This window comes from Dendrobates tinctorius, unplaced genomic scaffold (assembly GCF_039654945.1).
Source record: "Dendrobates tinctorius isolate UK_male_01 unplaced genomic scaffold, ASM3965494v1 ptg000016l, whole genome shotgun sequence".
NCBI classification, from domain to species: Eukaryota; Metazoa; Chordata; class Amphibia; order Anura; family Dendrobatidae; genus Dendrobates; species Dendrobates tinctorius.
This window is the reverse complement of record NW_027361684.1, coordinates 9,305,891-9,326,278: the sequence shown is the minus strand read 5'-3', so window position 1 is coordinate 9,326,278 and position 20,388 is coordinate 9,305,891. Positions and strand designations below refer to the sequence as shown.

Sequence of the window (20,388 nt, the reverse complement as noted above, 5' to 3'; positions counted from 1 at the left end):
GTCGATCTGTGGTCTAATGGTGACTGTAGCTGGTTGATCTGTGGTCTGGTGGTGACTGTAGCTGGTTGATCTGTGGTCTGGTGGTGACTAGCTGGTTGATCTGTGGTCTAGTGGTGATTGTAGCTGGTCGATCTGTGGTGTAGTGGTGATTGTAGCTGGTCGATCTGTGGTCTGGTTGGTCACCATGGCTGGGTGATAAGTAATCTGGGTCACTAGTTGGAGGAACTCTGTATGTGGTTGTGACAATGCACCTCACCAGGGATTGCTCAGGGTTTTTTTCCCCCCCAAGGATCTTCTCTTCAGCTCTGATTCCTATTGTGCCTGTGTGCTGTACCGTACTATGGGGACAGTGATGTAAAATAGTAGAATAATTCAATGCTGATGAATGTCCAGACACTCCCCTCATGTCCTGTCCATTGCAGGCGGCAGATAATGGAGAAGTGCTGAACTGTAGCGTGCAAAATAAAGCAGTTCTAGAACGGTGCAGCTACCGCCGGGGGTCTTATTAGCTGTAATTTTACTTGTTCTCCCTCCTTAGGTCACATCCCAGGGAGCTTGTCCCCGGGGCACATAGTTTCAGACATAGAACAATAGATCTTGTACAAGCCTCATGCCCACTTCAGGCAAGCTTGTCACAAACTCCTATTGATACAGAATGCGACTCAATGGATGTATTTGTTTCTTTATTGCATGCATCAAATGTCTAGTACAACTCGGAGGCATTGGATGGCTCCATGTATTTACATATGAATCCATATATATGTGTGTGTGTGATATATTGTAGCTATGTAGTGTGTGTATACCTATATAACGTGTATAACAATATACATACATACATTTTCTTTGCTTCAGAACTTTTTATTCTGCCGCTCTTGCTGGTGGGCCCATGTAGGTTTACTCTAATTTGTGTCTCTTGGTTTTGCAGTGTTCACACACTTGTGCTGTACAATAAATGACCAATTAGTAGTCATTATTTTGTGTGGGTTTATGGGCCCTTCTTAAATGGAAGGAGCAGATTGTGTTCCCTCTTCCTGACGTTTTCCGGTAACCCCTATAAATACTACCAGGACGCTTTTCCATTACTCCCCTATTTCACATCAGGTGTGCTGTTGTAAACATGGAGCAATTTTCTGCTGGATTCCTGGCTTTTTGTTCTGGAAACAGGATGTCCTGCTGGAGGACTGCTGCAAGCATCCAGGAGCCGTAGAGGGGCGGTTTATGTGGTTCCCATCATTTCCACTGTGACTCATGATTGGACAACTCCTGTTTGCTGGGGTCCTTTATAATCTGATTTTATCCTATCATGTCCTGCTGTGATCACATAGGATTTGCTGGAGTAGCAAGCGTTCAACCCCCTGTAGCACTACCATAGATGAAATAGGAGTATGGCATATTGAAATCAATGTTGTCTATGCAATGCACAGATATGACCGGTCCTCCAGGGTGAGAAATTCTCTTTGCAGCCGCTGTCTGCTGTGGCGTCGTGCCCTGTCCAAAGCTATTGCAATAACTGTGCGCATGACAACTTGGCATCTCTTGGGGCATGTGCACACATTGCGGATTTGCTGCGGATCCGCAAGTGACTTATAGTACAATGTTATTCAGTGGGGGAAAAAAAACGCTGTGCGCATGCTGCAGAAAAATCCGCACGGAAACCCAGCATTTTTTATTTCTGCCGAATGTTAATTCTTTGTGCGGATTCCACAGCGTTTTTACACCCATTCCATTATAGGAATCTCCAGGTGTAAAAACGCAGGCGAAATCCACATGGATTTTGACCTGCGGATTCAGCCAAAATATGCAGATTCCGCGCGGAAAATTCCGCACAGCAATCCGCAACGTGTGCACATACCCTTAGGCATTAGATATTGTGTCGAAGCATTAACCCTGAAAGTAAGTGTTTAGCAGTGTTTGACAATTCATTAGTATGGTCTTCATTTATTTCTCTGATAAAAACAGACCCTCTTTTTCTGCTTGGTATAAATCCTGGTTCTTGGTCTTGCCGTCATATCCATGGCTCCTCTCAAGGACCTGACCTTTGTGAGGACAGTCTTCAAATATGTCCGCCTGTCCTCTTTTTTTTTTTTTTTTTTTTTTTTTAACACTGTTCCGCTCTTATCTATCTTCAGCTTCCTGTTTATTTGCAAATTCTTTTGTGGAATGTTTCTCTTGTTGGATACTTTCGTAGCACCAGACTTCCTCTATGGTGGGAAAGCTATAGGTTTGGTGAGGAAGATGGGAAATATTGCTACTCTTTATCTCACAGATGTAGCAAAGGCGAGCTTGTCACTTGGAAACAACTCAAGGGGATATATCGCAGCTTGCCTGCGTTTTACATAGGACTGCAGGTGTTTCTGTATGTAGTCTAGACTTGACTTAAAGCCAATGGGAATAAGCTGCGCTAATTGCTGAGTTTACCTAACCGCAGGCTTTTATTTGTCTCCGTGGAATGGAAAGACAATACAAGCGGTGCTGTTTTACTCTTTACTTTGGCCTTGCCTGCATCCAGTATCCAGGTAACCTGCTGGTTATCTTTGTTTGGTTGGATTTTTAGGTGGCAACCTTTTGGCCAAGACGACATAGAAACACTTTGAGCGACCTTGGCGTTCAAGCTTTATATCCACAGTGTTCACATGGCCAGTAATCATCAGTTAGAACGGATCCAGTTAGAACTTTTAGATTAGATTTGTTTTGCTTTTTTTAACATTGAATTCTGTGGAAAATGGATCTGTTAATTAGCCATCTGTTTTTTTCTCCCATATTTTTTGTTACTGGTTCAGTGTCAAATAGCTGATTACTTGAAAGTTCACATGTCCAGTAGTTTTATGAAATTTATTTTTTCTACCTCCAGTGATCAAAAAATGAATCCTTTTCAAATGGGAGAAAAACGGATGTAATAGAGGTTTTCCATAGACTTTTCAATGTTAAAAAATAAAAACATCCAGTTGAATTTTTTTTTTTTTTTTCAGGTAGACAAAACAAAGTTGTCTGAATAACGTTTTTGTCAATATATTGTTGCTGGAGCCTAAAAGTTTTGTGGTCTCAATAGGTATTTTTAGATCATAATAAGAGACATTGGGTTGGTTTTCCCCTCTTAAGGGGGTTTTACACATAGCGATATCGCTAAAGCATCACCGATTTGGTGACGCAGCAGCGATATCGCTATGTGTGATACTTAACTCCGACTGGCTCCCCCGCTGTCTGTTTTTCGGGAAGCTCCATTGCTCGTCGGGCGCTTCCTGCTGGTGACACGCGGACGGAGGACGTCAGGATCGCCGCGTCTGAAAGGTAAGTATCGTCCGCTAGATCGCTGCTGCATTGCTGTGAGATCTTCCTGTGTGGAAGCTCACTAGCGATCATTTAGTGGGTCATATCGCTGGTCGGGATTGCTGGTGCATCGCTAAATGTAAAGGGGCCTTTAGCAGATAACCAAGGCAATCAATGCTTTCTTCTCCGGGAGGCCGCTGTCATCTTCAGTATTTGGTCAGCATATTGTGCTTCCTCTTTAGAATGGTTTTTGGCCTGCAAATCAAGATTATGAAAGGTTTACATCCTGACCATCCTTTTTGATGCTAATTAAATTTTCCATTTACTGGAATGGTGATGAATATCTTAAAGAGGTACACCAGTGAAAAGCGCTCTGCTTTTTCTGTCACTGTTGGGTGCTAGCTCCATTTATTTTAAATGCAACTTGCACTTGGGGGTTCTGTTTTGGTGGTCAGCGGGGGTCACATTGGCCGAACCTCCACTGATGTAGCATATCTAGTGATGTATTGCGGTGCTCACCCTAAGCTCAGGATTAAGGCTAGCAGGGATTGCTGTATATACACTAAGCTTCTACATTGCACCGTGTGAATTCAGTACAAGAATACTTCTGTACATAGTGTTGGAGCATGCCACATTATATATTTCTTCCTACTGAATATGCAGCTGTATGAAACTGCTAGTAAGTAAAGTAGTAAAGGGTCATTCACCGCTATGGAGAACGTATTGTCTTGTACCGAGCAGTGTCTTAATGCAGCCATGTACATGAACTACGGGAGTCAGACACAGATGCAAAAAAATGTCGTTTGAATGAGGCCTAATTTGCCCCATTTTATCTGGGTGCCAGAAAACAATATAACTGATCAAGCCCTCTGCTTCAGATTTATGCTGTCTTTCACACAAGGCTGATTTGCCATAGACCAGAGGTCTGGCCGGCTTTAATGGGGCACAATGACCAGACACAATAGGACGTCGCAATGTTTTGAATCGGAGGATTTCAACGTCTGCTCATTAGATGTAGTTGGACCTCATGGGTCTTTTTGTTTTTTTGTTTTTTGTTTTTTTGTTTGTTTTTTTTCCCAGCTTTCCAGGAACATAAATGAACCTGGAATGGGATCCCTCAGGTTTCCTTACCCAATGGACTGTCATAGATCAGGTAATGTTGGAAGCCATGACACCTATGTGAGGAGAGGATTAGCGTTGTGCCGTGGTGCCATATCATTCCTGGTAATTGGCCGTATAGTGTGTCAGCTTCTTCCTTTGTTATGTTACTCCCGCAGACCTATGAGCAGAAAGTATTACCTCAAGTGCAAAGTCGAGCAGACTTGTTAATCACGTCCTGTGTTTCCGTGCAGTTTACCCAGCGAGGTGTCATACAAGACGCGTCACTTGTTAGCACACATGGTAGAACTGTGTTTAGTCATGTTACATTTGACACCCATTGTAAAGTGACGTACTGGACAGCTCGGGGCTCTTGGGTCATGTTCACATGGGGCCAGTCTGGGACAGAAATGTGGTGTTCTGCTATGTAATGGTGCATGTAGGTGTAAATCGGTACATCAGTGCACCTTACGAGGCCCACACTTGTTTAACAGCTCAGTAATACCGGTCTATTAACAGTGATGGGGCAGAGTGATCACCAATATTATGTCCACAGGACAGAACGATGTGCTGCCATTACAAAAGGAACTTCTAGCATTATTGAGCCAATCTCTCAACAAATGAGCATTTTGCATATTTGTCGGGTGACTCCCAGACACTTGTCCACCTAATATCTGATCATCAAAGCGTGCCATAAAACTGAATAGATGCAGGGTTATACTGATCCAGAAACAACCCAATTCACATTTTGGAGCATATTTCAGTACAAGAAATTAGTCAAATTTACTGCTTGTGTACACAAAACTGAAGTTCTTGCTGTCCTCATCCCCCTTATACTTGTTTAATATGTACAGGATCTGTCCTGGTTCCGGTGCTTTGTAATGTTCCATTCACTACTTTAAAATGGGTGTTTCTTCTTAATCAGAATGCTGCCAGCACTATAAGTGCTGCTCTTCCTTTCCTTTGCATCCCAGCTTGTATTGCTTCTGCCATTTCCTGCACAGAACTGAAATCTCCGTACAAAGACAAAGATCCACTTCCTGTGATCTGTCTCTCAGTATAGTGATGGATTACACCTGACAACAGGCAGTGGGTAGCAAGTTGGATGAAAGGTTGAAACCTATTGGGTGACACGTAAGTTATTTTTTTTGAAGGGTAAAGTAATTTGCAAACATTATTAAACAAGCAAATTGCCTGAAAAACCAAGACCATGTCAAGAGGTTGTCTCATTGTAGCTAAACGAGTGGGGGAAAAAAAGAGTTCTAAATGTCGTTGGTCAAAGCCTGCATCTCTTTGGTCGCTCTGGATTTTGGCTACAAACTGTCGCCATTGACCCGCTGTAACAATTGTACATGACCCCCGTAGGTGCGGAACATAAACCCAGAGGCCTCCGATGGAGTTCAGCATTCTGATGGCAGGCATCAGATTTATACTATGTAGGTAGAGAAAGTCTCTCCTTTTTTCTATCTATTTTGTTGTGTAGTGTCTTTTACTTGGTTATGTTTTTGGTGTATTTTGCTGTACAGCTCACAGGTCAGCACTGGTCGTACAGGCTTGACGAGTTGAAATGAACACTCATCCAAGAGAGAGTATTCTTAGAATTCTGTTTTCAAGAAATTTTTTGCCCCGAAGGGTAATATCTAGGAAAATGTCATGGAGGCAGCATTTCTGTGAACCTGTGATACTGATTAAAGCTGTGCATAAGTAAAGGTTACACATATTTATCCCATGGTCTAAATATGCATGCTGTTTCGTAAGTAGTTAACAGGTCGCTGTACAGGGTTTCTAGGGGGTAAGAAAAATCAAACCCTTTTTGTATCCATATAACCCCGTTTAATAAGCGCATTAAAACTTGCACATTACCACATAGCTGACTAGTTGGGATCAGCCATCTGACTAATAATGTGTATGGGGCTCCCCGACAGCAGCCCTGACCGCCAGCCTGAGCAGTAAATCAGTGGCATTAGCTGCCCCTGTACTTATCCATATGGCTGGCCGGTTCCTTGTGCACCTGTCCACACAGCTACGGTTTGTTTCCACGTTAACCATTAACCGAATAGTTTATTTTTTCTTTTCCCCCAGGCTGTATTGCTGAGACTTGGCCCATAGACTGCTCCTATGCTCACAAAGTTTTACGATTACAAGCTCTGATTGCAGTTTTTTTTTTTTTTTTTTTTTCCTCTTTATTAACCACGCTAAGAGCCAAAGATGTTGTTTTTTTATTTATTTTTTTTAAACCTGAAACAAGGAATCTGTTGACCAACACAAGAAATTGTGCATGATAAGCAGGTCAGATGGTAGAAGACAAAGGACAATAGCCGTAGGCTGCTATTCACTGGTGCCCAAAAACTGTACATATTCATATCCCGTCACCCACGAGTGGCATTACAATATAGAGTGCCTTGTCATGGGCGAGGACATTATAATCCCTATTCTTGTCTAAGCCGCTATTTTATTTTAAACCATGTCAAGATGATCTCAGTCATGTTCTTTCTTCACGCAGTAAGTGAGGGGATCCTTCAACTTTCCGGGTAAGTGAAAAGTCGCCTTGGGAAATCCAGACATGATATACATCAGGCTCGTTCTCTGCCTCTGTTGTCAACTCAGCGTTTAATGAGATTCTCTAGTTTTGGCGTAATTTTCTGGTCAGTAGTTCGGTACTTTCATATGGTCTCTATAGTGGATGTTTCTTACTATATATCACTATATAAGTAGAACGCACAGCTGTATGTATGGTCGGTTTCCAAGTATGTGAAGTGAAGTTCTTGGGATTGTCAATCAGCAGAGCCTCAAAAGTGTTGTAGCATGACAGTGGTTAAGAGCCTGTTGACCTAAACACATGGTTTATCTTCTCAGAAGCACAGATTCTTGGAAATCTTTCCGGTCATTGTTCCAGATCTCATTGTATTGATGAGGGGGCTCAGCAGGCTGGTGCCTGGCTTTTACATCTGATGAGACCAGCCATTGCATTGTTTGCTACTGCACTTCTTCATTTGCTGGGGCCAGGGGAGTTGCTTTAGATACACAACAAGATAAACTTCTGTTTGATGGCAAAAGCTCATTAAGGAGTCTGTGTAAATTGGATTGATTGTTTCAAAATCCATCTAAAGCCCCCCTTCCATACACATTAGGTGGCTGTGGGCTAAACGATGGTTTGACCAAGTCCCCCCCCATATACACCCGACGCACTGCTGAACTTTCCTCTGTTCTCTGAGATAGCCACTGCCCAACTCCTCTAACAGCAGTGTATCTCCCATAGATCAAAAGGATCGTAAATCTGTAACCCAACATGCAGGGTCCTTTTCTCCATCTCTAAAGTGCCAACATTGGACCTAGTATATTGGCGTATGGTCCAGGCAGCCATAGACGTGTCAAACCGGTCTTACACTGTTAGAACCAGGGCTGTGGAGTTGGAGTCATGGAAATTGAGGAGTCGGAGGTTTGGCTTACCAACTGAGGTTTGGCTTAGCGGAGTCTGAGGCCATTTTGTCGGAGTCTGTGTCATGGAAATTGAGGAGTTGGCGGCTTGGCTTACCGACTCCACAGCCCTGGAAGGGCTGCGGAGTTGTGGAGTCGTAGCCCATTTTGGTGGAGTCGGTGTCATGGAAATTGAGGAGTCGGGGGTCAGAGGTTTGGCTTACCAACTCCACATCCCTGGTTAGAACAGTGATCTGTTCTTGACACTTAAGGCCCAATTCATCATTTGCGTTCCGTTTTTTTTCTCTTGTTGCACTTACTGATGGTTTTTGTGGCAAATTCATCAAAGTGACACTTTTCCTTTTTTATGCCATTAACCATTTTTGGTACTTTTTAAAGCAAAAAGTTGCAAGTATTGCAAAAATTGCTGATTAAAATTCTGGTGTACAGAAAATCATGTGGATGAGGAGGAGGGGTAATGGAGTACATTTGCAGCAAATTTTTCATCTTTTCAAAAAGTCACTAATGATAAATCAGATGGAAACCATAAACCCCACCATGCCACTCTCCTTTCACCCCCAAAAAAACAATAAACAGGTGCAAATAGAAGAATTTAGTGCAATAAAAAAAGCACAAGGTGCCAAAAGCTCAGTAAAAAAAAAATGCAATAATTAATTGACCATTCGTTTTTTTTTTTTGTTTCCGGTTCGGCCCTGCACTTGGCCTAGTATACTGTACTTGTCTATGTGTGTGGCTATACGATAATACTGTAGATGGGTTGTTAATGCTAAGTTTATGAAATGTGCTTTCAGGACATGGCGCCGAGAAATTTGCAGCTGCAAAGTTCACATTAACTTGTTTCGGAAGTTTTACAGATTGACCTCATTGCCTTTCAGAAGGTAAAATCCATAGGGAAACTACAATAACATGTCGTGCCATGGACTTCAGATCCGCAGCGCCGATCATTTTCTATTGCAAATTTTCATTGCAGCCCCTGGAAATAAAATCCCATCTATAATGCTGGTCAGATTTTTCACCCATAGTGGATGATCCCCTTAGTAATACCCTTTTTTTTTTTTTTTTACAGTACTTGTTCAGTATTCCTCTCCTCTCCTTTCCTGAGAGCAAGAGAGTCCGCTACCTAATTCAGACAAAGTCATAGGGGGCTTGCTGCTTTTTTCAGCTGGCAAGTTCTGGCAAGCTAAATATAGTGTTGTCTACACTTGACTAATATGGAAAGGGACAGTATATTGACCTCAGGCAATCTCACCGTACAGTAGACGCCCTGTCCCTTAGCATTGAACAGCTTCATAAATGTTCTGACACGGACAGTGGCGCTGAATGCCAGCTGGCCACAGTACAGCGACATACTGTTCAAAATGCTTTGGATGTTAGTTTTGCACAGGAAAAGTACTGAGAAGTTTACTTTGCTCCATAAGCTCTAGTTGTTCTAGGAATTAACTGCTTTAAAAACTTTTGCACGCTGAAAAATAAAATCTATTGGTGACTGTGGGAAAACTGAAGTGACAACCCTAGTAGGATCTGTAGTGGTGGCCATATTGGTTGTCAAACATCTCTTCCATTAGCAGAGCAAATATGACAAAAAAAAGTCAAATGTTGGAACCGTAAATTTTATTTTAGGAGATTTGCTTTTTCACTTATTTTGAACTTTTTTTAACACAGACTCTCAAAAGCAAAAGAAAAGTCAAAGATGCTATAGGATTTTTTCAGGATGAAAAGGATAAAGTGGTCAAAAATGATGTTGAGAAGGCCGAACTTTTAAATTCCTATTTTGCATCTGTGTTCTCTAAGAAAACAAACGCAACATCAACTGATCTTCACAGTGCCATCAAAGGAATAAAAGAATCCACACTATCCATAAACAGAGAGATGGTGAGGGAACACTTAGCTATTTTAAATTAATTTAAATCTCCTGGTCCATATGAATTACATCATAGGGTACTGAAAGAGTTAGCAGAAAAATTGCGGAACCACTAGCCAAATTCTTCGAAAAATCCTGGAAAACGGGAGAAGTCCCAGAAGATTGGAGAAGGGCAAATGTTGTCCCTATCTTCAAAAAAGGAAAGAAGTCTGAGACAGGAAATTACAGGCCAGTCAGCCTTACCTCTATACCAGGAAAGATCTTTGAACAAATTATTAAACACCATGTATGTAAGCACTTGGATAATAATACGGTAAATGCCAGACTAATCTAATTTCCTTCTATGATAGAATCACTGACTGGGTGGATCAGGGAAATGTGGTAGATATAGTATATCTTGACTTCAGCAAAGCATTTGATAAAGTATCTCACACTATCCTTATTGAAAAAAATGACAAAGTATGGGATTGACAAGGCTACGGTTAGGTGGATTCATGACTGGCTCAGTGATCGCACTCAAAGAGTGGTAATAAATGGTTGCACATCCAATTGGAAAAGTGTTTCAAGTGGTGTACCACAAGGCTCTGTCCTGGTCCCAGTGGTGTTCAGCATTTTTACAAATGATCTAGAATAAGGGAACCGAAGGTAAACTAATCAAATTTGCAGACGATGCTAAGCTAGGAGTTCTAGGATGTATAAAGAGAAGCAGAGTCTAGATCACGTGAAGTAATTATCCCCCTCTACTCCTCCTTGGTCAGGCCTCATCTGGAAGACTGTGTCCAGTTCAGGACACCACATTTTAAGAGACATTGAAAAACTGGAGCAAGCGCAGAGAAGAGTTACCAGGATGATGAGCGGACTGCAAAGCATGTCCTACGAGGAGCAGTTAAAGGATGTGGGAATGTTTAGCTTGCAAAAAAGGCTAAGAGGAGACTTAATAGCGGCATACAAATATCTGAAGGGCTGTCAGTGTATAGGAATCATCCTTATTCTCACTTGTACAGGGAAACATGAGAAGCAGTGGAATGAAACTGAAAGGGAGAAGATACAGATTAGATATTAGAAACTACTTTTTGACAGTGAGAGTGATCAATGAGTGTAACAGGGTGCCACGAGAGGTGGTGAGTTCTTCTTCAATGGAAGTCTTCAAACAGAGGCTGGACAGACATCTGTCTGAGATGGTTTAGTGAATCCTGCATTGAGCAGGGGGTTGGACACGATGACCTTGGAGGGCCCTTCCAACGCTAACATTCTATGAATGTGTGATTCTTTGACCAAATCTATTTAAGGAAATGACATTATAAACTGATATCCTTTCTATCAGAATATCGGACAGTATAAATTATGGGTTTTTGAAAAATTACTGACTTTTGGGTTTCTAAATTTCATCAAAAAAGCCACGGCTAATTTACATGTTAGAAGTTCGCTTCCAAGGGGCATCCACAGCAGAAATTTACCATGGAAACCCTTAGACGAGTGGTCCCCAACCATTCTGACCTTGAGCCACATTCAGCTTTGAAAGAGGGTTGCGAGCCACATCCAGTTCTCGGGCCCCGTCACAGTAGCGACACACCACCCCCATTACTGGTATGACAGCTAAAGTATTTCCACAGAAATCACCCCAAAGCAGTGTACCAAGATCCACAGGTTCCTACAGACATTCAGCTTTGAAAGAGGGTTGCGAGCCACATCCAGCTCTCGGGCCCCGTCACAGTAGCGACACACCACCCCCATTACTGGTATAACAGCTAAAGTCTTTCCACAGAAATCACCCCAAAGCAGTGTACCAAGATCCACAGGTTCCTACAGTAGCCTCCATTCAGTATTCTTGCATCAGTCAATCCCACCATACTGTGTCACATCCATTTTCAAGCACCTCCTCTGACAGGTAGTATCTTTTGGTCTCTAGCGTACCATACTTAAATTATCTCTAAACCCAGAATATATACATTCAGATTTGCTCTTTTGTGCAGGGCTACTCACAAAACTCACCGTCTGGAGACCTGCTCTTCATAGTTGGCTAGATCTGGTGCTAATGCACCAAGCTGGCAGGCAACCACAGGTTTGGAACCTCTGCCTTAGACTGTCAGCTAAACACGCTGATATCGATAGTCTAATGTGTAGTAGGGGTCCCAGGCATTTTATCGTCGGGGGAGCTGTCGATTGGGCATGGCCCATTTTGGATGCCGATCTTTGTTTTTGTGGAAATAAGTCGTCAGATATGTATGGCAGCTTTTTCATAAAGCACCCAGGAGTGCTCCTATGTATCGGAGAGCTGGCCAATGCATCGTTCGGCCTACAGCCATGTAATGTGTATGGCCGGTTTCCAGACCAAAATACAACCTCCAGTATAGGCTTATGAGGATGTTGTTGGGGTCTGTAGACCCTTGACTGTTCCTAAAAACTGGCCAAAGAGTATATTCCCACATTGTATTACTGCTGCAGTAACTCGCCCTAGCGATTAGGCTGTGCTGCTGATAATGTTGTCAAAATTGTACCATTTAGCTGCTAATTTTGTCCTTGGCATTACAGCCGGAGAAATCTCCTGTAACATCCGCAGGATAAATGAACCTGCTGCTGACTTCAGTTGAGTGCCTGCGACCTCTAGATTCTCATGCGGAACCCTCGTACAGTAAAATGCTAATTTTCCATCTGAAAACTCCACTGCATTTACACACTTCCTTGCTTTTCTCTTGTGGTTGATCATATATGGTACATGAAGTTTTCTGTCCTCATTCAATATCCCAACATTTCTGTTAACTGCTTCCACCATCTCTCCAGTCCTCAGGTTACACGTTTCAGCCATGTATCCCGGATGAGAGTCTCATACGGAAACATGTGACCGACCCTTGGTTTGTTTCAGAACGATTTTTCATCTCGTGACCCTGCAGCTGTTTTGTGAAAGTGCGGCCCTGTTTGAAAATGCAAAATATTTTAATGTCTTGAGGTTTAAAAATAGTAACCGAGCGGGAAGAAGTCAGTGGCGGGTCCCCTGTTTACTGCATACTATCAGCCAGTCATCGATGTGAAGACTATGATCCTATTCATGAGGCTGGAGATTGTCTATTCGTGAAGGACTAATGACTAATCTGGGGAGGGGGGAGGCTTTGAAGCTTTGTGGCTTCAGATGAAATTGAGGAGCCTCTAGTTTTCTATATGATCAGACAGCATATGAATCTGTTTTGTGCCAGTATTAAGTTTTCACTCTGGCCTCTGACTTCTACTTCCAGTTCTGTAGAGACCACTTCTCGTTCATCTGGTTATCATCACAAACAGGATTTCGGTGGAAGGTAACACCTACAGTATGTGGGAACCACAGGATCTGGCATTTGCAATAGGCGATGGTCACCGCTCCCCTCCCTGCGCAGCGACCTCTGCACAGATCACAGCACATGCCTACAACACTTTCTCTACTGAGCTGCCTCCATAATCTTGTACAAAAAATAGATTCTGAAAAAAAAAGTGTTAGTCATTACCGTGCGCAGACAATGTAATGAGCGAAAGGTATTTATATAGATAATTGCATTACTATTACACTACCTTTCATTGTCTGCTTTTATGTTTGCTTATTTCTTGAATGTGCAGGTTGCCTGCGGATCAGTATGACATGGCTTTGGGCATTGAGGTTTGGGTATTGCTCAGGTTGCCCACGCTCTGCTTATTATAACAAAGGGTTAATGTACAGCGCTGCCCTCTTAATTCCCGCACACACGCTGAGGTCTTTGGTTCACAGATGTTTCATGCAAATATATATTTTTACAGAACAGTTTCCCACGCTCGCTGTTCATGTTGCTCACTCAGGAGACGCCGTCCCTCCACCATTTCACCCCGGTGCATCTTTTTTTTTTCTACCGTTTGTCGCTATTTCCATTTTGTCCGCTGTGATATTGTGTAGATTTTTTTTCCTTTTTTTTTTTTTTTTTATAGCTGCCATGGCGGAGTGATGGACTGTTTGTCACATGTCATAAAACAAGACCTACATTTGCGCTGAGTTTGTGGTCGCAGTGGTTTTTTGATGATATCTTGCTTCGGATCACATCTGGGCCCCCGTGAGCTTGTGCAGGATCCTCTGCTGACACAGGGAGAGCCCAGATTTCCAGGGAGAGGAAAAAGGTGCCGAAAAAAAAGGAGTTATCCTTCAGAGAGGAAACAGGCCCGATACTCTGCTTATCTTCAGTTCTGCAGAAAAGCACAAAATGATTTCTCACGCTACCTTCCGCCTTCTTCCCTGACAAAAAATACACTTGAGTAATGGAACATGGCGCTACTCTCTATTTTCACCTATAGTCAAAACTCACTATTGAATGGATAAGTCATTGCATCTGTAAGAAATTTCCTGAAAATTAGGGCCTAGAAGTTGTTTTAAAAAAAATGCACCCATCCTAGGCTTTCACCTGACTCCTTATTCGTTACGTCAGAGCCCCAGACCAATATGCAGGTCTTCAATATTTCCTGCGCTGAGACCCTCACTGTACGCTTGGGGGCACAGCGCTTTTCCTACTGTAAACGTAAATGTCGTGCCTTGCCCATAACGTGACCGTTTGATTATCTTTGCCAGAAGAGCCAAACACCGGCATAGAGGAATGGAGCTATGGTGGGATCAGGTGATTTTAACACTTTTTCGGCCCTTGATTTCTTATGCTTGGGGGCCTGGAAAGACTCCAGGGTGTTATAAATGTCTCTTCAAATTTAGATCGGATCGGCCGGCGGACGTTGGGCGGATCGGCCGGCGGACGTTGGGCGGATCCACCTGAAAAACAAATTTCCAAAGATTTTTTCATTTTTACTAGAGAATATATAACTTATTGTGATCTTATGTCAAGTAGTTACAATTTTTATACATGGCGTTATCCATAATTGGGAGAACTTGTCTGTCTTCTCTTAAAAACAGCACCACACTTAATCATGGCATTCCATGATTAAGCCCTTTCAGGGTGAAACGCGTAGGAAATTGCTCCCCTCCATACGCCTCTTTATGTCGTTTTTACCTGATGGTATGAAGATTTTATATTCTCAATAAAGCAATTATTATTTTATCTCCTGGAGACGCTGGAAAAATCCTTCTTTATGTTATGCACACACTTGTCCACAGGTTGCGTGTGGTATTACAGCAAAGACCAATTTAATTGCGCCAAGCTGAACACAACCTCTGGAGTAGTGTGGTGTGGCTTCTGGAAGGAAGCAGACATGTTTCTGTTAATGTTTTTCCTTGTTGTGCAGTTATAATCAGTCCCCTCTATAGTTGCATAACCTGATATCTTTTTTTTTTTTTTTTTCCTTCTTTTGCTTGTTTCCCAACAGTGGGTTCCCTTTAAGTAACCAAATGTCTTCCATTTTGCTGGGCAGATGTTCATTATAGGTAGTACTTCATGGGATTTGAGGATTCGCCACTATTGTTTTGATTGTGGTGGTGTCAGGCGGGAGGAAGGCTCCCCGATGAGGCCACCTTATCGTCATCCCTCATCACTTCCTCCGCAGCTGGGCACATCACACATACAGTACGGCAGATCGTTACAGCCCGGAGGCTTCTGGTGATGTTTAGCAATATTAACATGGTTTCCTCTTTCTTTTGAAGTGATCTGCGGAAAAGCATCACTTCTGGGTCTGTGCCCGTTCTGCTGAGGGTTGAAGTGAGGGTTATGGAAGCAGAGTTGGCATAAGTGACCGTATTACAAAACTCAGGTGTCTTTCTTATTTGTTCCTCTTTCGATGGGGGAAGTGGTAATTTTATACCGACTAATTGCCGCAGTATTAAATCCTTTTACTTTGTACATGATGAAACCTTGTAAAAGAGAAACGCTGTAAGCAAGACTGGAAATTTAACTCCTTCATCACATTTCACATGTAGAATTGTTTGGGGCTGGGAGACGGTCCGTGTGGCTGCCTTTATTGCCCGCTCGGCTTTCCTACAGACCTTGACATGGCGTAAAGTACTGCAATACTGGTTAGGTTTGCAGTCTGGATTCTGAGGGTGACAACCCCCCCAGTAGACATGATGGTGGCCTTCCGATTTTCCTGAAAAGCAAATTTATTCAAATGGGAAGGCAGATGTGGAAATTTGCAGCGTTTTTTATGCAGACCGTCCTTGACTCTATCAAGAAATAGAAGCGTATTGAATGGGCTGAGACTTTGCTTTTCGGGAATGACTTATTCTAGACTTTTTTTTTTTCTTGGTTCGAGGGCTCCATTGCGAATGGGGCCGAATGTTTCTACGTAGTAACACCTGCCGCGGTTTATGTAACTGCGGCTTAGCTGAATGCGATGCATATCTGAGACTGATTAATTGCAAGTGATTAGTAAAGAAAGGACTGTGACGGGCCCATGTTACTCCTCCATCCCAGGCAGCTGTGCTGCTCCCAGCCATACGGTTCACGTTCAGGGCACCGCTTAAATACCTTACATGCTGCAGCACAGCTCTGCCTGCAGAGCACTCATTCATCTGCTGGCCCCAGCGATTTCGGGGAACTGTCATTGCCTCACTTAGGCTATGTGCACACGTTGCAGATTCACCTGCAGTTTTTTCCGTCCGGAACCGCAAGTAAAACCGCAGGTAAAGTGACCTGCGGTTTGGTCTGCGGTTTTGCCCTGCGGTTTCACACCTCTACTATGTTAAAGGTGGGTAACCGCCCAAACAATTGACATGCTGCGGTTTGTAAACCGCAGAAAAAACCGCACCGTCAGCACAGCATTTTTGAAAACCCGTAGGGTTTCATTGTACTGTACTTGGTCTGCGGAACTGCTGCGTTTCCGCAGGGGCAAAACCGCTGCGGAAACGCAGCAGAATCCGCACCGTGTGCACATAGCCCTACGCTACGAGAAACAAAAAACTGACTAGCACCAGAACGAAGCTAGTGTGAACAGGTGCGCATATACAAATACAAACTGCAGCAGCAGCACACTGTGTCCGCCAGGATATGGACCAACCAATGCATGAAATATAAGCTTCATTACTGCCGAATAGACTATACTTCAATTGAGGTAACTCAGTGCCATAATTGGCCAATTCTTGTGTGCCCATTAACCACCGCAAGCCCATCTTTAATCTTCAGATAGATCTCCCCTGGGCTAAAAACCTACAAATTTTAAGAGCAGGTAGGATTCACCACTAGCTAAAACCAGCTGTATGGCTCATGCAGATGAGCGTAAGAATCGGATGCACCATGTCCGATTTCTAATCAGACGTCACTGTCCCATGTTATTCCATAGGACTGTTCAGATGGGCAATTTCTTTTTATCTCTGTTCGTGAGAAGCATCCCTTACCGTCTTCTGACACTAGCTCATTCAAGTCTATGGATGCATAAAAACAATCATCCAAGTGGCATCCAATTTTTATGGATACATACATTTCTATTGTATACCTAGGAAACTGTGATTTTTTTTTTATTATTTTTTTTTTAATGATTTTGTACAATAGAAGTGCCCTAACTTTCTGATATATAGTAAATGTGGTAAAATATTACATTTCATTCTGTGATATTGGGAGTCTTTCTGCAAAGACAGGCATTTTTTGTGCCCACTCCTGCAAATCTGATCATTCACTTTACAGGCAAGTCAGTGGCTCTTGTTTCACAGTGAGGGAAGTAAAGATGGGGCATGCTGCTTTTCAATATGCCTGGTCCAATTTTTCTCTCCTAGTAGATCCCAGAGAGTGACGTCTGTTAGCAGCTTACATAGAGAATAACAATTGACTGAATGGATTCTTGCGGGAACGGTTATGAGTGACTATATAGAACTTTTTTTTTACGAGTTTTTGGAGCAAAAACTGCACATAAACTCTCCAGATCCTCCTCGAAATCTTTGGACTTTCCACTCCAAAAAGATCTTCAAAAATACTGTGTGAACATGCCCTTAGAAAACCATTACTGCACCAATTATAATCTGTGAAAATTATATTATAATACAGATTTAATTGAATGTTATTTGCTTTCATCATTACAGCATCAGCGAAAGTTTCCTGACGGTGAAAGGTGCTGCCTTATTCCTTCCACGTGGAAATGGCTCATCTACCCCAAGAATCAGCCATCGGCGCAACAAGCATGCAGGTAGGTGTTTGCTGATCTCTATTATGTAGATGTTTTTCCTGAATTTGCTGATTTTTGGGCCCATCTACTACAAAATTGCACGCCTGAAAGTGTGTGGCTTGTTTGTGACTTGTTGCTCCGTTGAAGTCACACGACTGCGCGGTGATGGTCTGCGAAACACCAATTCTCAGACAAGTGACGTTGGTGGTCTATGATTTGGATATTACATACATAGGTATATGTGTGCGTGTGTGTGTGTGTGTGTGTATATATGTGTATATATATATATATATATATGTGTTCATGGACCGTCCTTAGATCGGAATCACTGGCCTGACCGCTATGTCTCTTGACCTGAGCCAACTCCATCGCAGTCACATGTGAAGCAGGAGGCTCAGGCCAGGAGACCCCCCCCCCCCAGGCCAGGTATTCTGATCTGAAGATGGTCCGTGTTTCATGGATGCATGTAACCGGCCTCGGTAACATTTAAGGTGCCTGTAATTCATTTCTTCATTAATTGCATGCTCAAAAAGTCATTAAAATGACTTACTGACTTTAAGAAATAATTGTTTATTAGCTCGAAATTTAAGAAAAAACAAAAATAAAACAAATTTTCTTGCTTTCAAATTGACACAATGACATAAAGCCTCCAGTGACCTCTCCGTTGTATGCATCATATAATAAAAAAAAAATGTGTAGGTATGTTGTGACCCTGTAGATGTGTATATTTGGTAAATCTTTCCAAGAAATACATAGTCGGAGCGCAGTAATGTTGTGGATGTTTCTATGTACACTGTGAGAACTGGTTTTGCAGGAAGATGTCACTTATTTAGTTTTTCTCCTATTTTCCCCAAGTATTTGGCTTCAGGTGCTCTCTCGCTCCTTTGTCGATCGTTGTGTGACATACAGTACATGATCGAACAATACCCAACACGATGGAAAAATACAGCGCAGCCAGAGACGCCCAACAAAGGCCGTCACCCTTCATTATCCTATACATGTATTGTCTGCTCACAAGACAATTGCTATAAAATCCCGGAAATGCTTACCTGGACTTTGTCGGCAATATTGCTTTATTTATAAGCTGCCTTCCCCCTTTGGTGTGTTTATTCTATAATTTGTTTCCCATTTTAGATTATGTACTTTCTCCTGGGAACTTTAATTTCTTTATATATTTAGATAGAAGAGAGCGCGCGTCCGAGCAAACATCCATAGGCTGCCGCTGTGTGGCGCCATCTAGTGGTCGAGTCTCAATGAGGCCTGAAACGGTGGCTACAAACCCTGATCTGTATGTAATATACATGCTGGTGTTACACTAGTATCAGGAAATAAATGAGTGCAAAATATGGACCGCTACTGTCACCAGAATGGTTGCACGGTCCTAGAGTTGCATTCTGTAATGCATATTTTAGATATAAGTGCTCTTCTCTTTCAGAAAAGTGGACCCCAATTGCAATGAAATACTTACGATATCAAACACAGTTGGTACACGCCCTTCCTGTGACGGCTCTCCCCGGCTGCTCCAGTCCTCAGTGTTTTGGGTGACATCTCGTGGACAGAGCGCATCACTGCTGTAGCCAATCGCTGAGCTCAGCGGCTAGGCCGAGATAGTGATTGGCTAAGGGCCCCGTCACACATAGCGACGCACCAGCGATCCCAACAACGATATCAACGTGTCAGGATCGCTGGTGCGTCGCTACATGATCGCTGGTGAGCTGCCAAACAGGCAGCTTCAGCAGCAGCGAGACGTGGGTAACAAGCGATGCACGTCGCTTAGTTACCCACTGTGTACCTTAGTTACCAGCGGGCTGGTGCAGGGAGCTGGTAACCAGCGTGCGTCACTTAGAAACCCGATGTGTACCTTGGTTACCATCTCCCTGCACCAGCGCGCTGGTAACTAAGGTACACATACATCGAGTTTCTAAGCGCTGCTTAGAAACCCTGCGTTTTCACCTTAGTTACCAGCGCGCTGATCGCTGGTCTCCCGCCTGTCACACGCAGCGATGCGTGCTGGCCAGCGGGACATCAGCGATCAAAAAAATGTCCTGGCTGTTCCAGGACGATCAGCGATACCCGGCAGGGGGGCCGGTCGCTGGTCAGTGACTCAGATCGCTATGTGTGACGGGGGCTTAAATCAATGATGCACTTTCGATGGAACATCACCGCTGCAGCCAAACCACTGAGACCGGAGCATCTGCGGGGAGCCATCACTAGACACAGGGAGGCAGAGTACATGCTGTTTTGTTATTTTAGGCATTTCACAGCATTTGGTCTCCATTTTCCTGAAATTGGACACCCCCTTTAATAACATGTCCTGACTTATAGGTTCATACACTTCCAGCGTTCACTTTTTTATCGGAAGCATTGGGAAAGCTCTCAGCTTGTAACATGGCCATAGGACCCCATTCAGTCTACAAAGAGCAGAATTTTCATCATTTTTGGCGTCTCTGACCAGTACATAGGTTGCCAGCACCCAATGGCAAAGCAAGTATTGCCACCCATAACAATCTTTAACACGTTTTAATGATTCCTAAAAAGGTGATGATGCCTGCTTAGTGTACAACCAAAACTATTAATTCCACCTTTGCCCAACCCCCTGCAATATAGGTTTCTCCTCCCCTAATCCGAGCGTCCCTTTCTCCCCTGTGCAGAGCAGGCGGGCCGTGGAATGCCGTGACCTACTTGTTCAGGGACGCTGACGT

The 20,388-nt window shown here is 43.2% G+C and overlaps 1 protein-coding gene across 4 annotated transcripts in view; it reads left to right on the top strand.

The window, feature by feature from the left end:
- Positions 1-20,388, top strand: part of SSH2 (slingshot protein phosphatase 2) — a 260,325-nt gene that overhangs the window by 205,341 nt on the left and 34,596 nt on the right. For all 4 annotated transcript variants that reach the window (XM_073565426.1, XM_073565422.1, XM_073565425.1 and 1 more), the window contains one exon: positions 17,604-17,707. In XM_073565426.1, the coding sequence (XP_073421527.1) occupies positions 17,604-17,707 (104 nt within the window). The remainder of the gene's footprint in view (positions 1-17,603; positions 17,708-20,388) is intronic.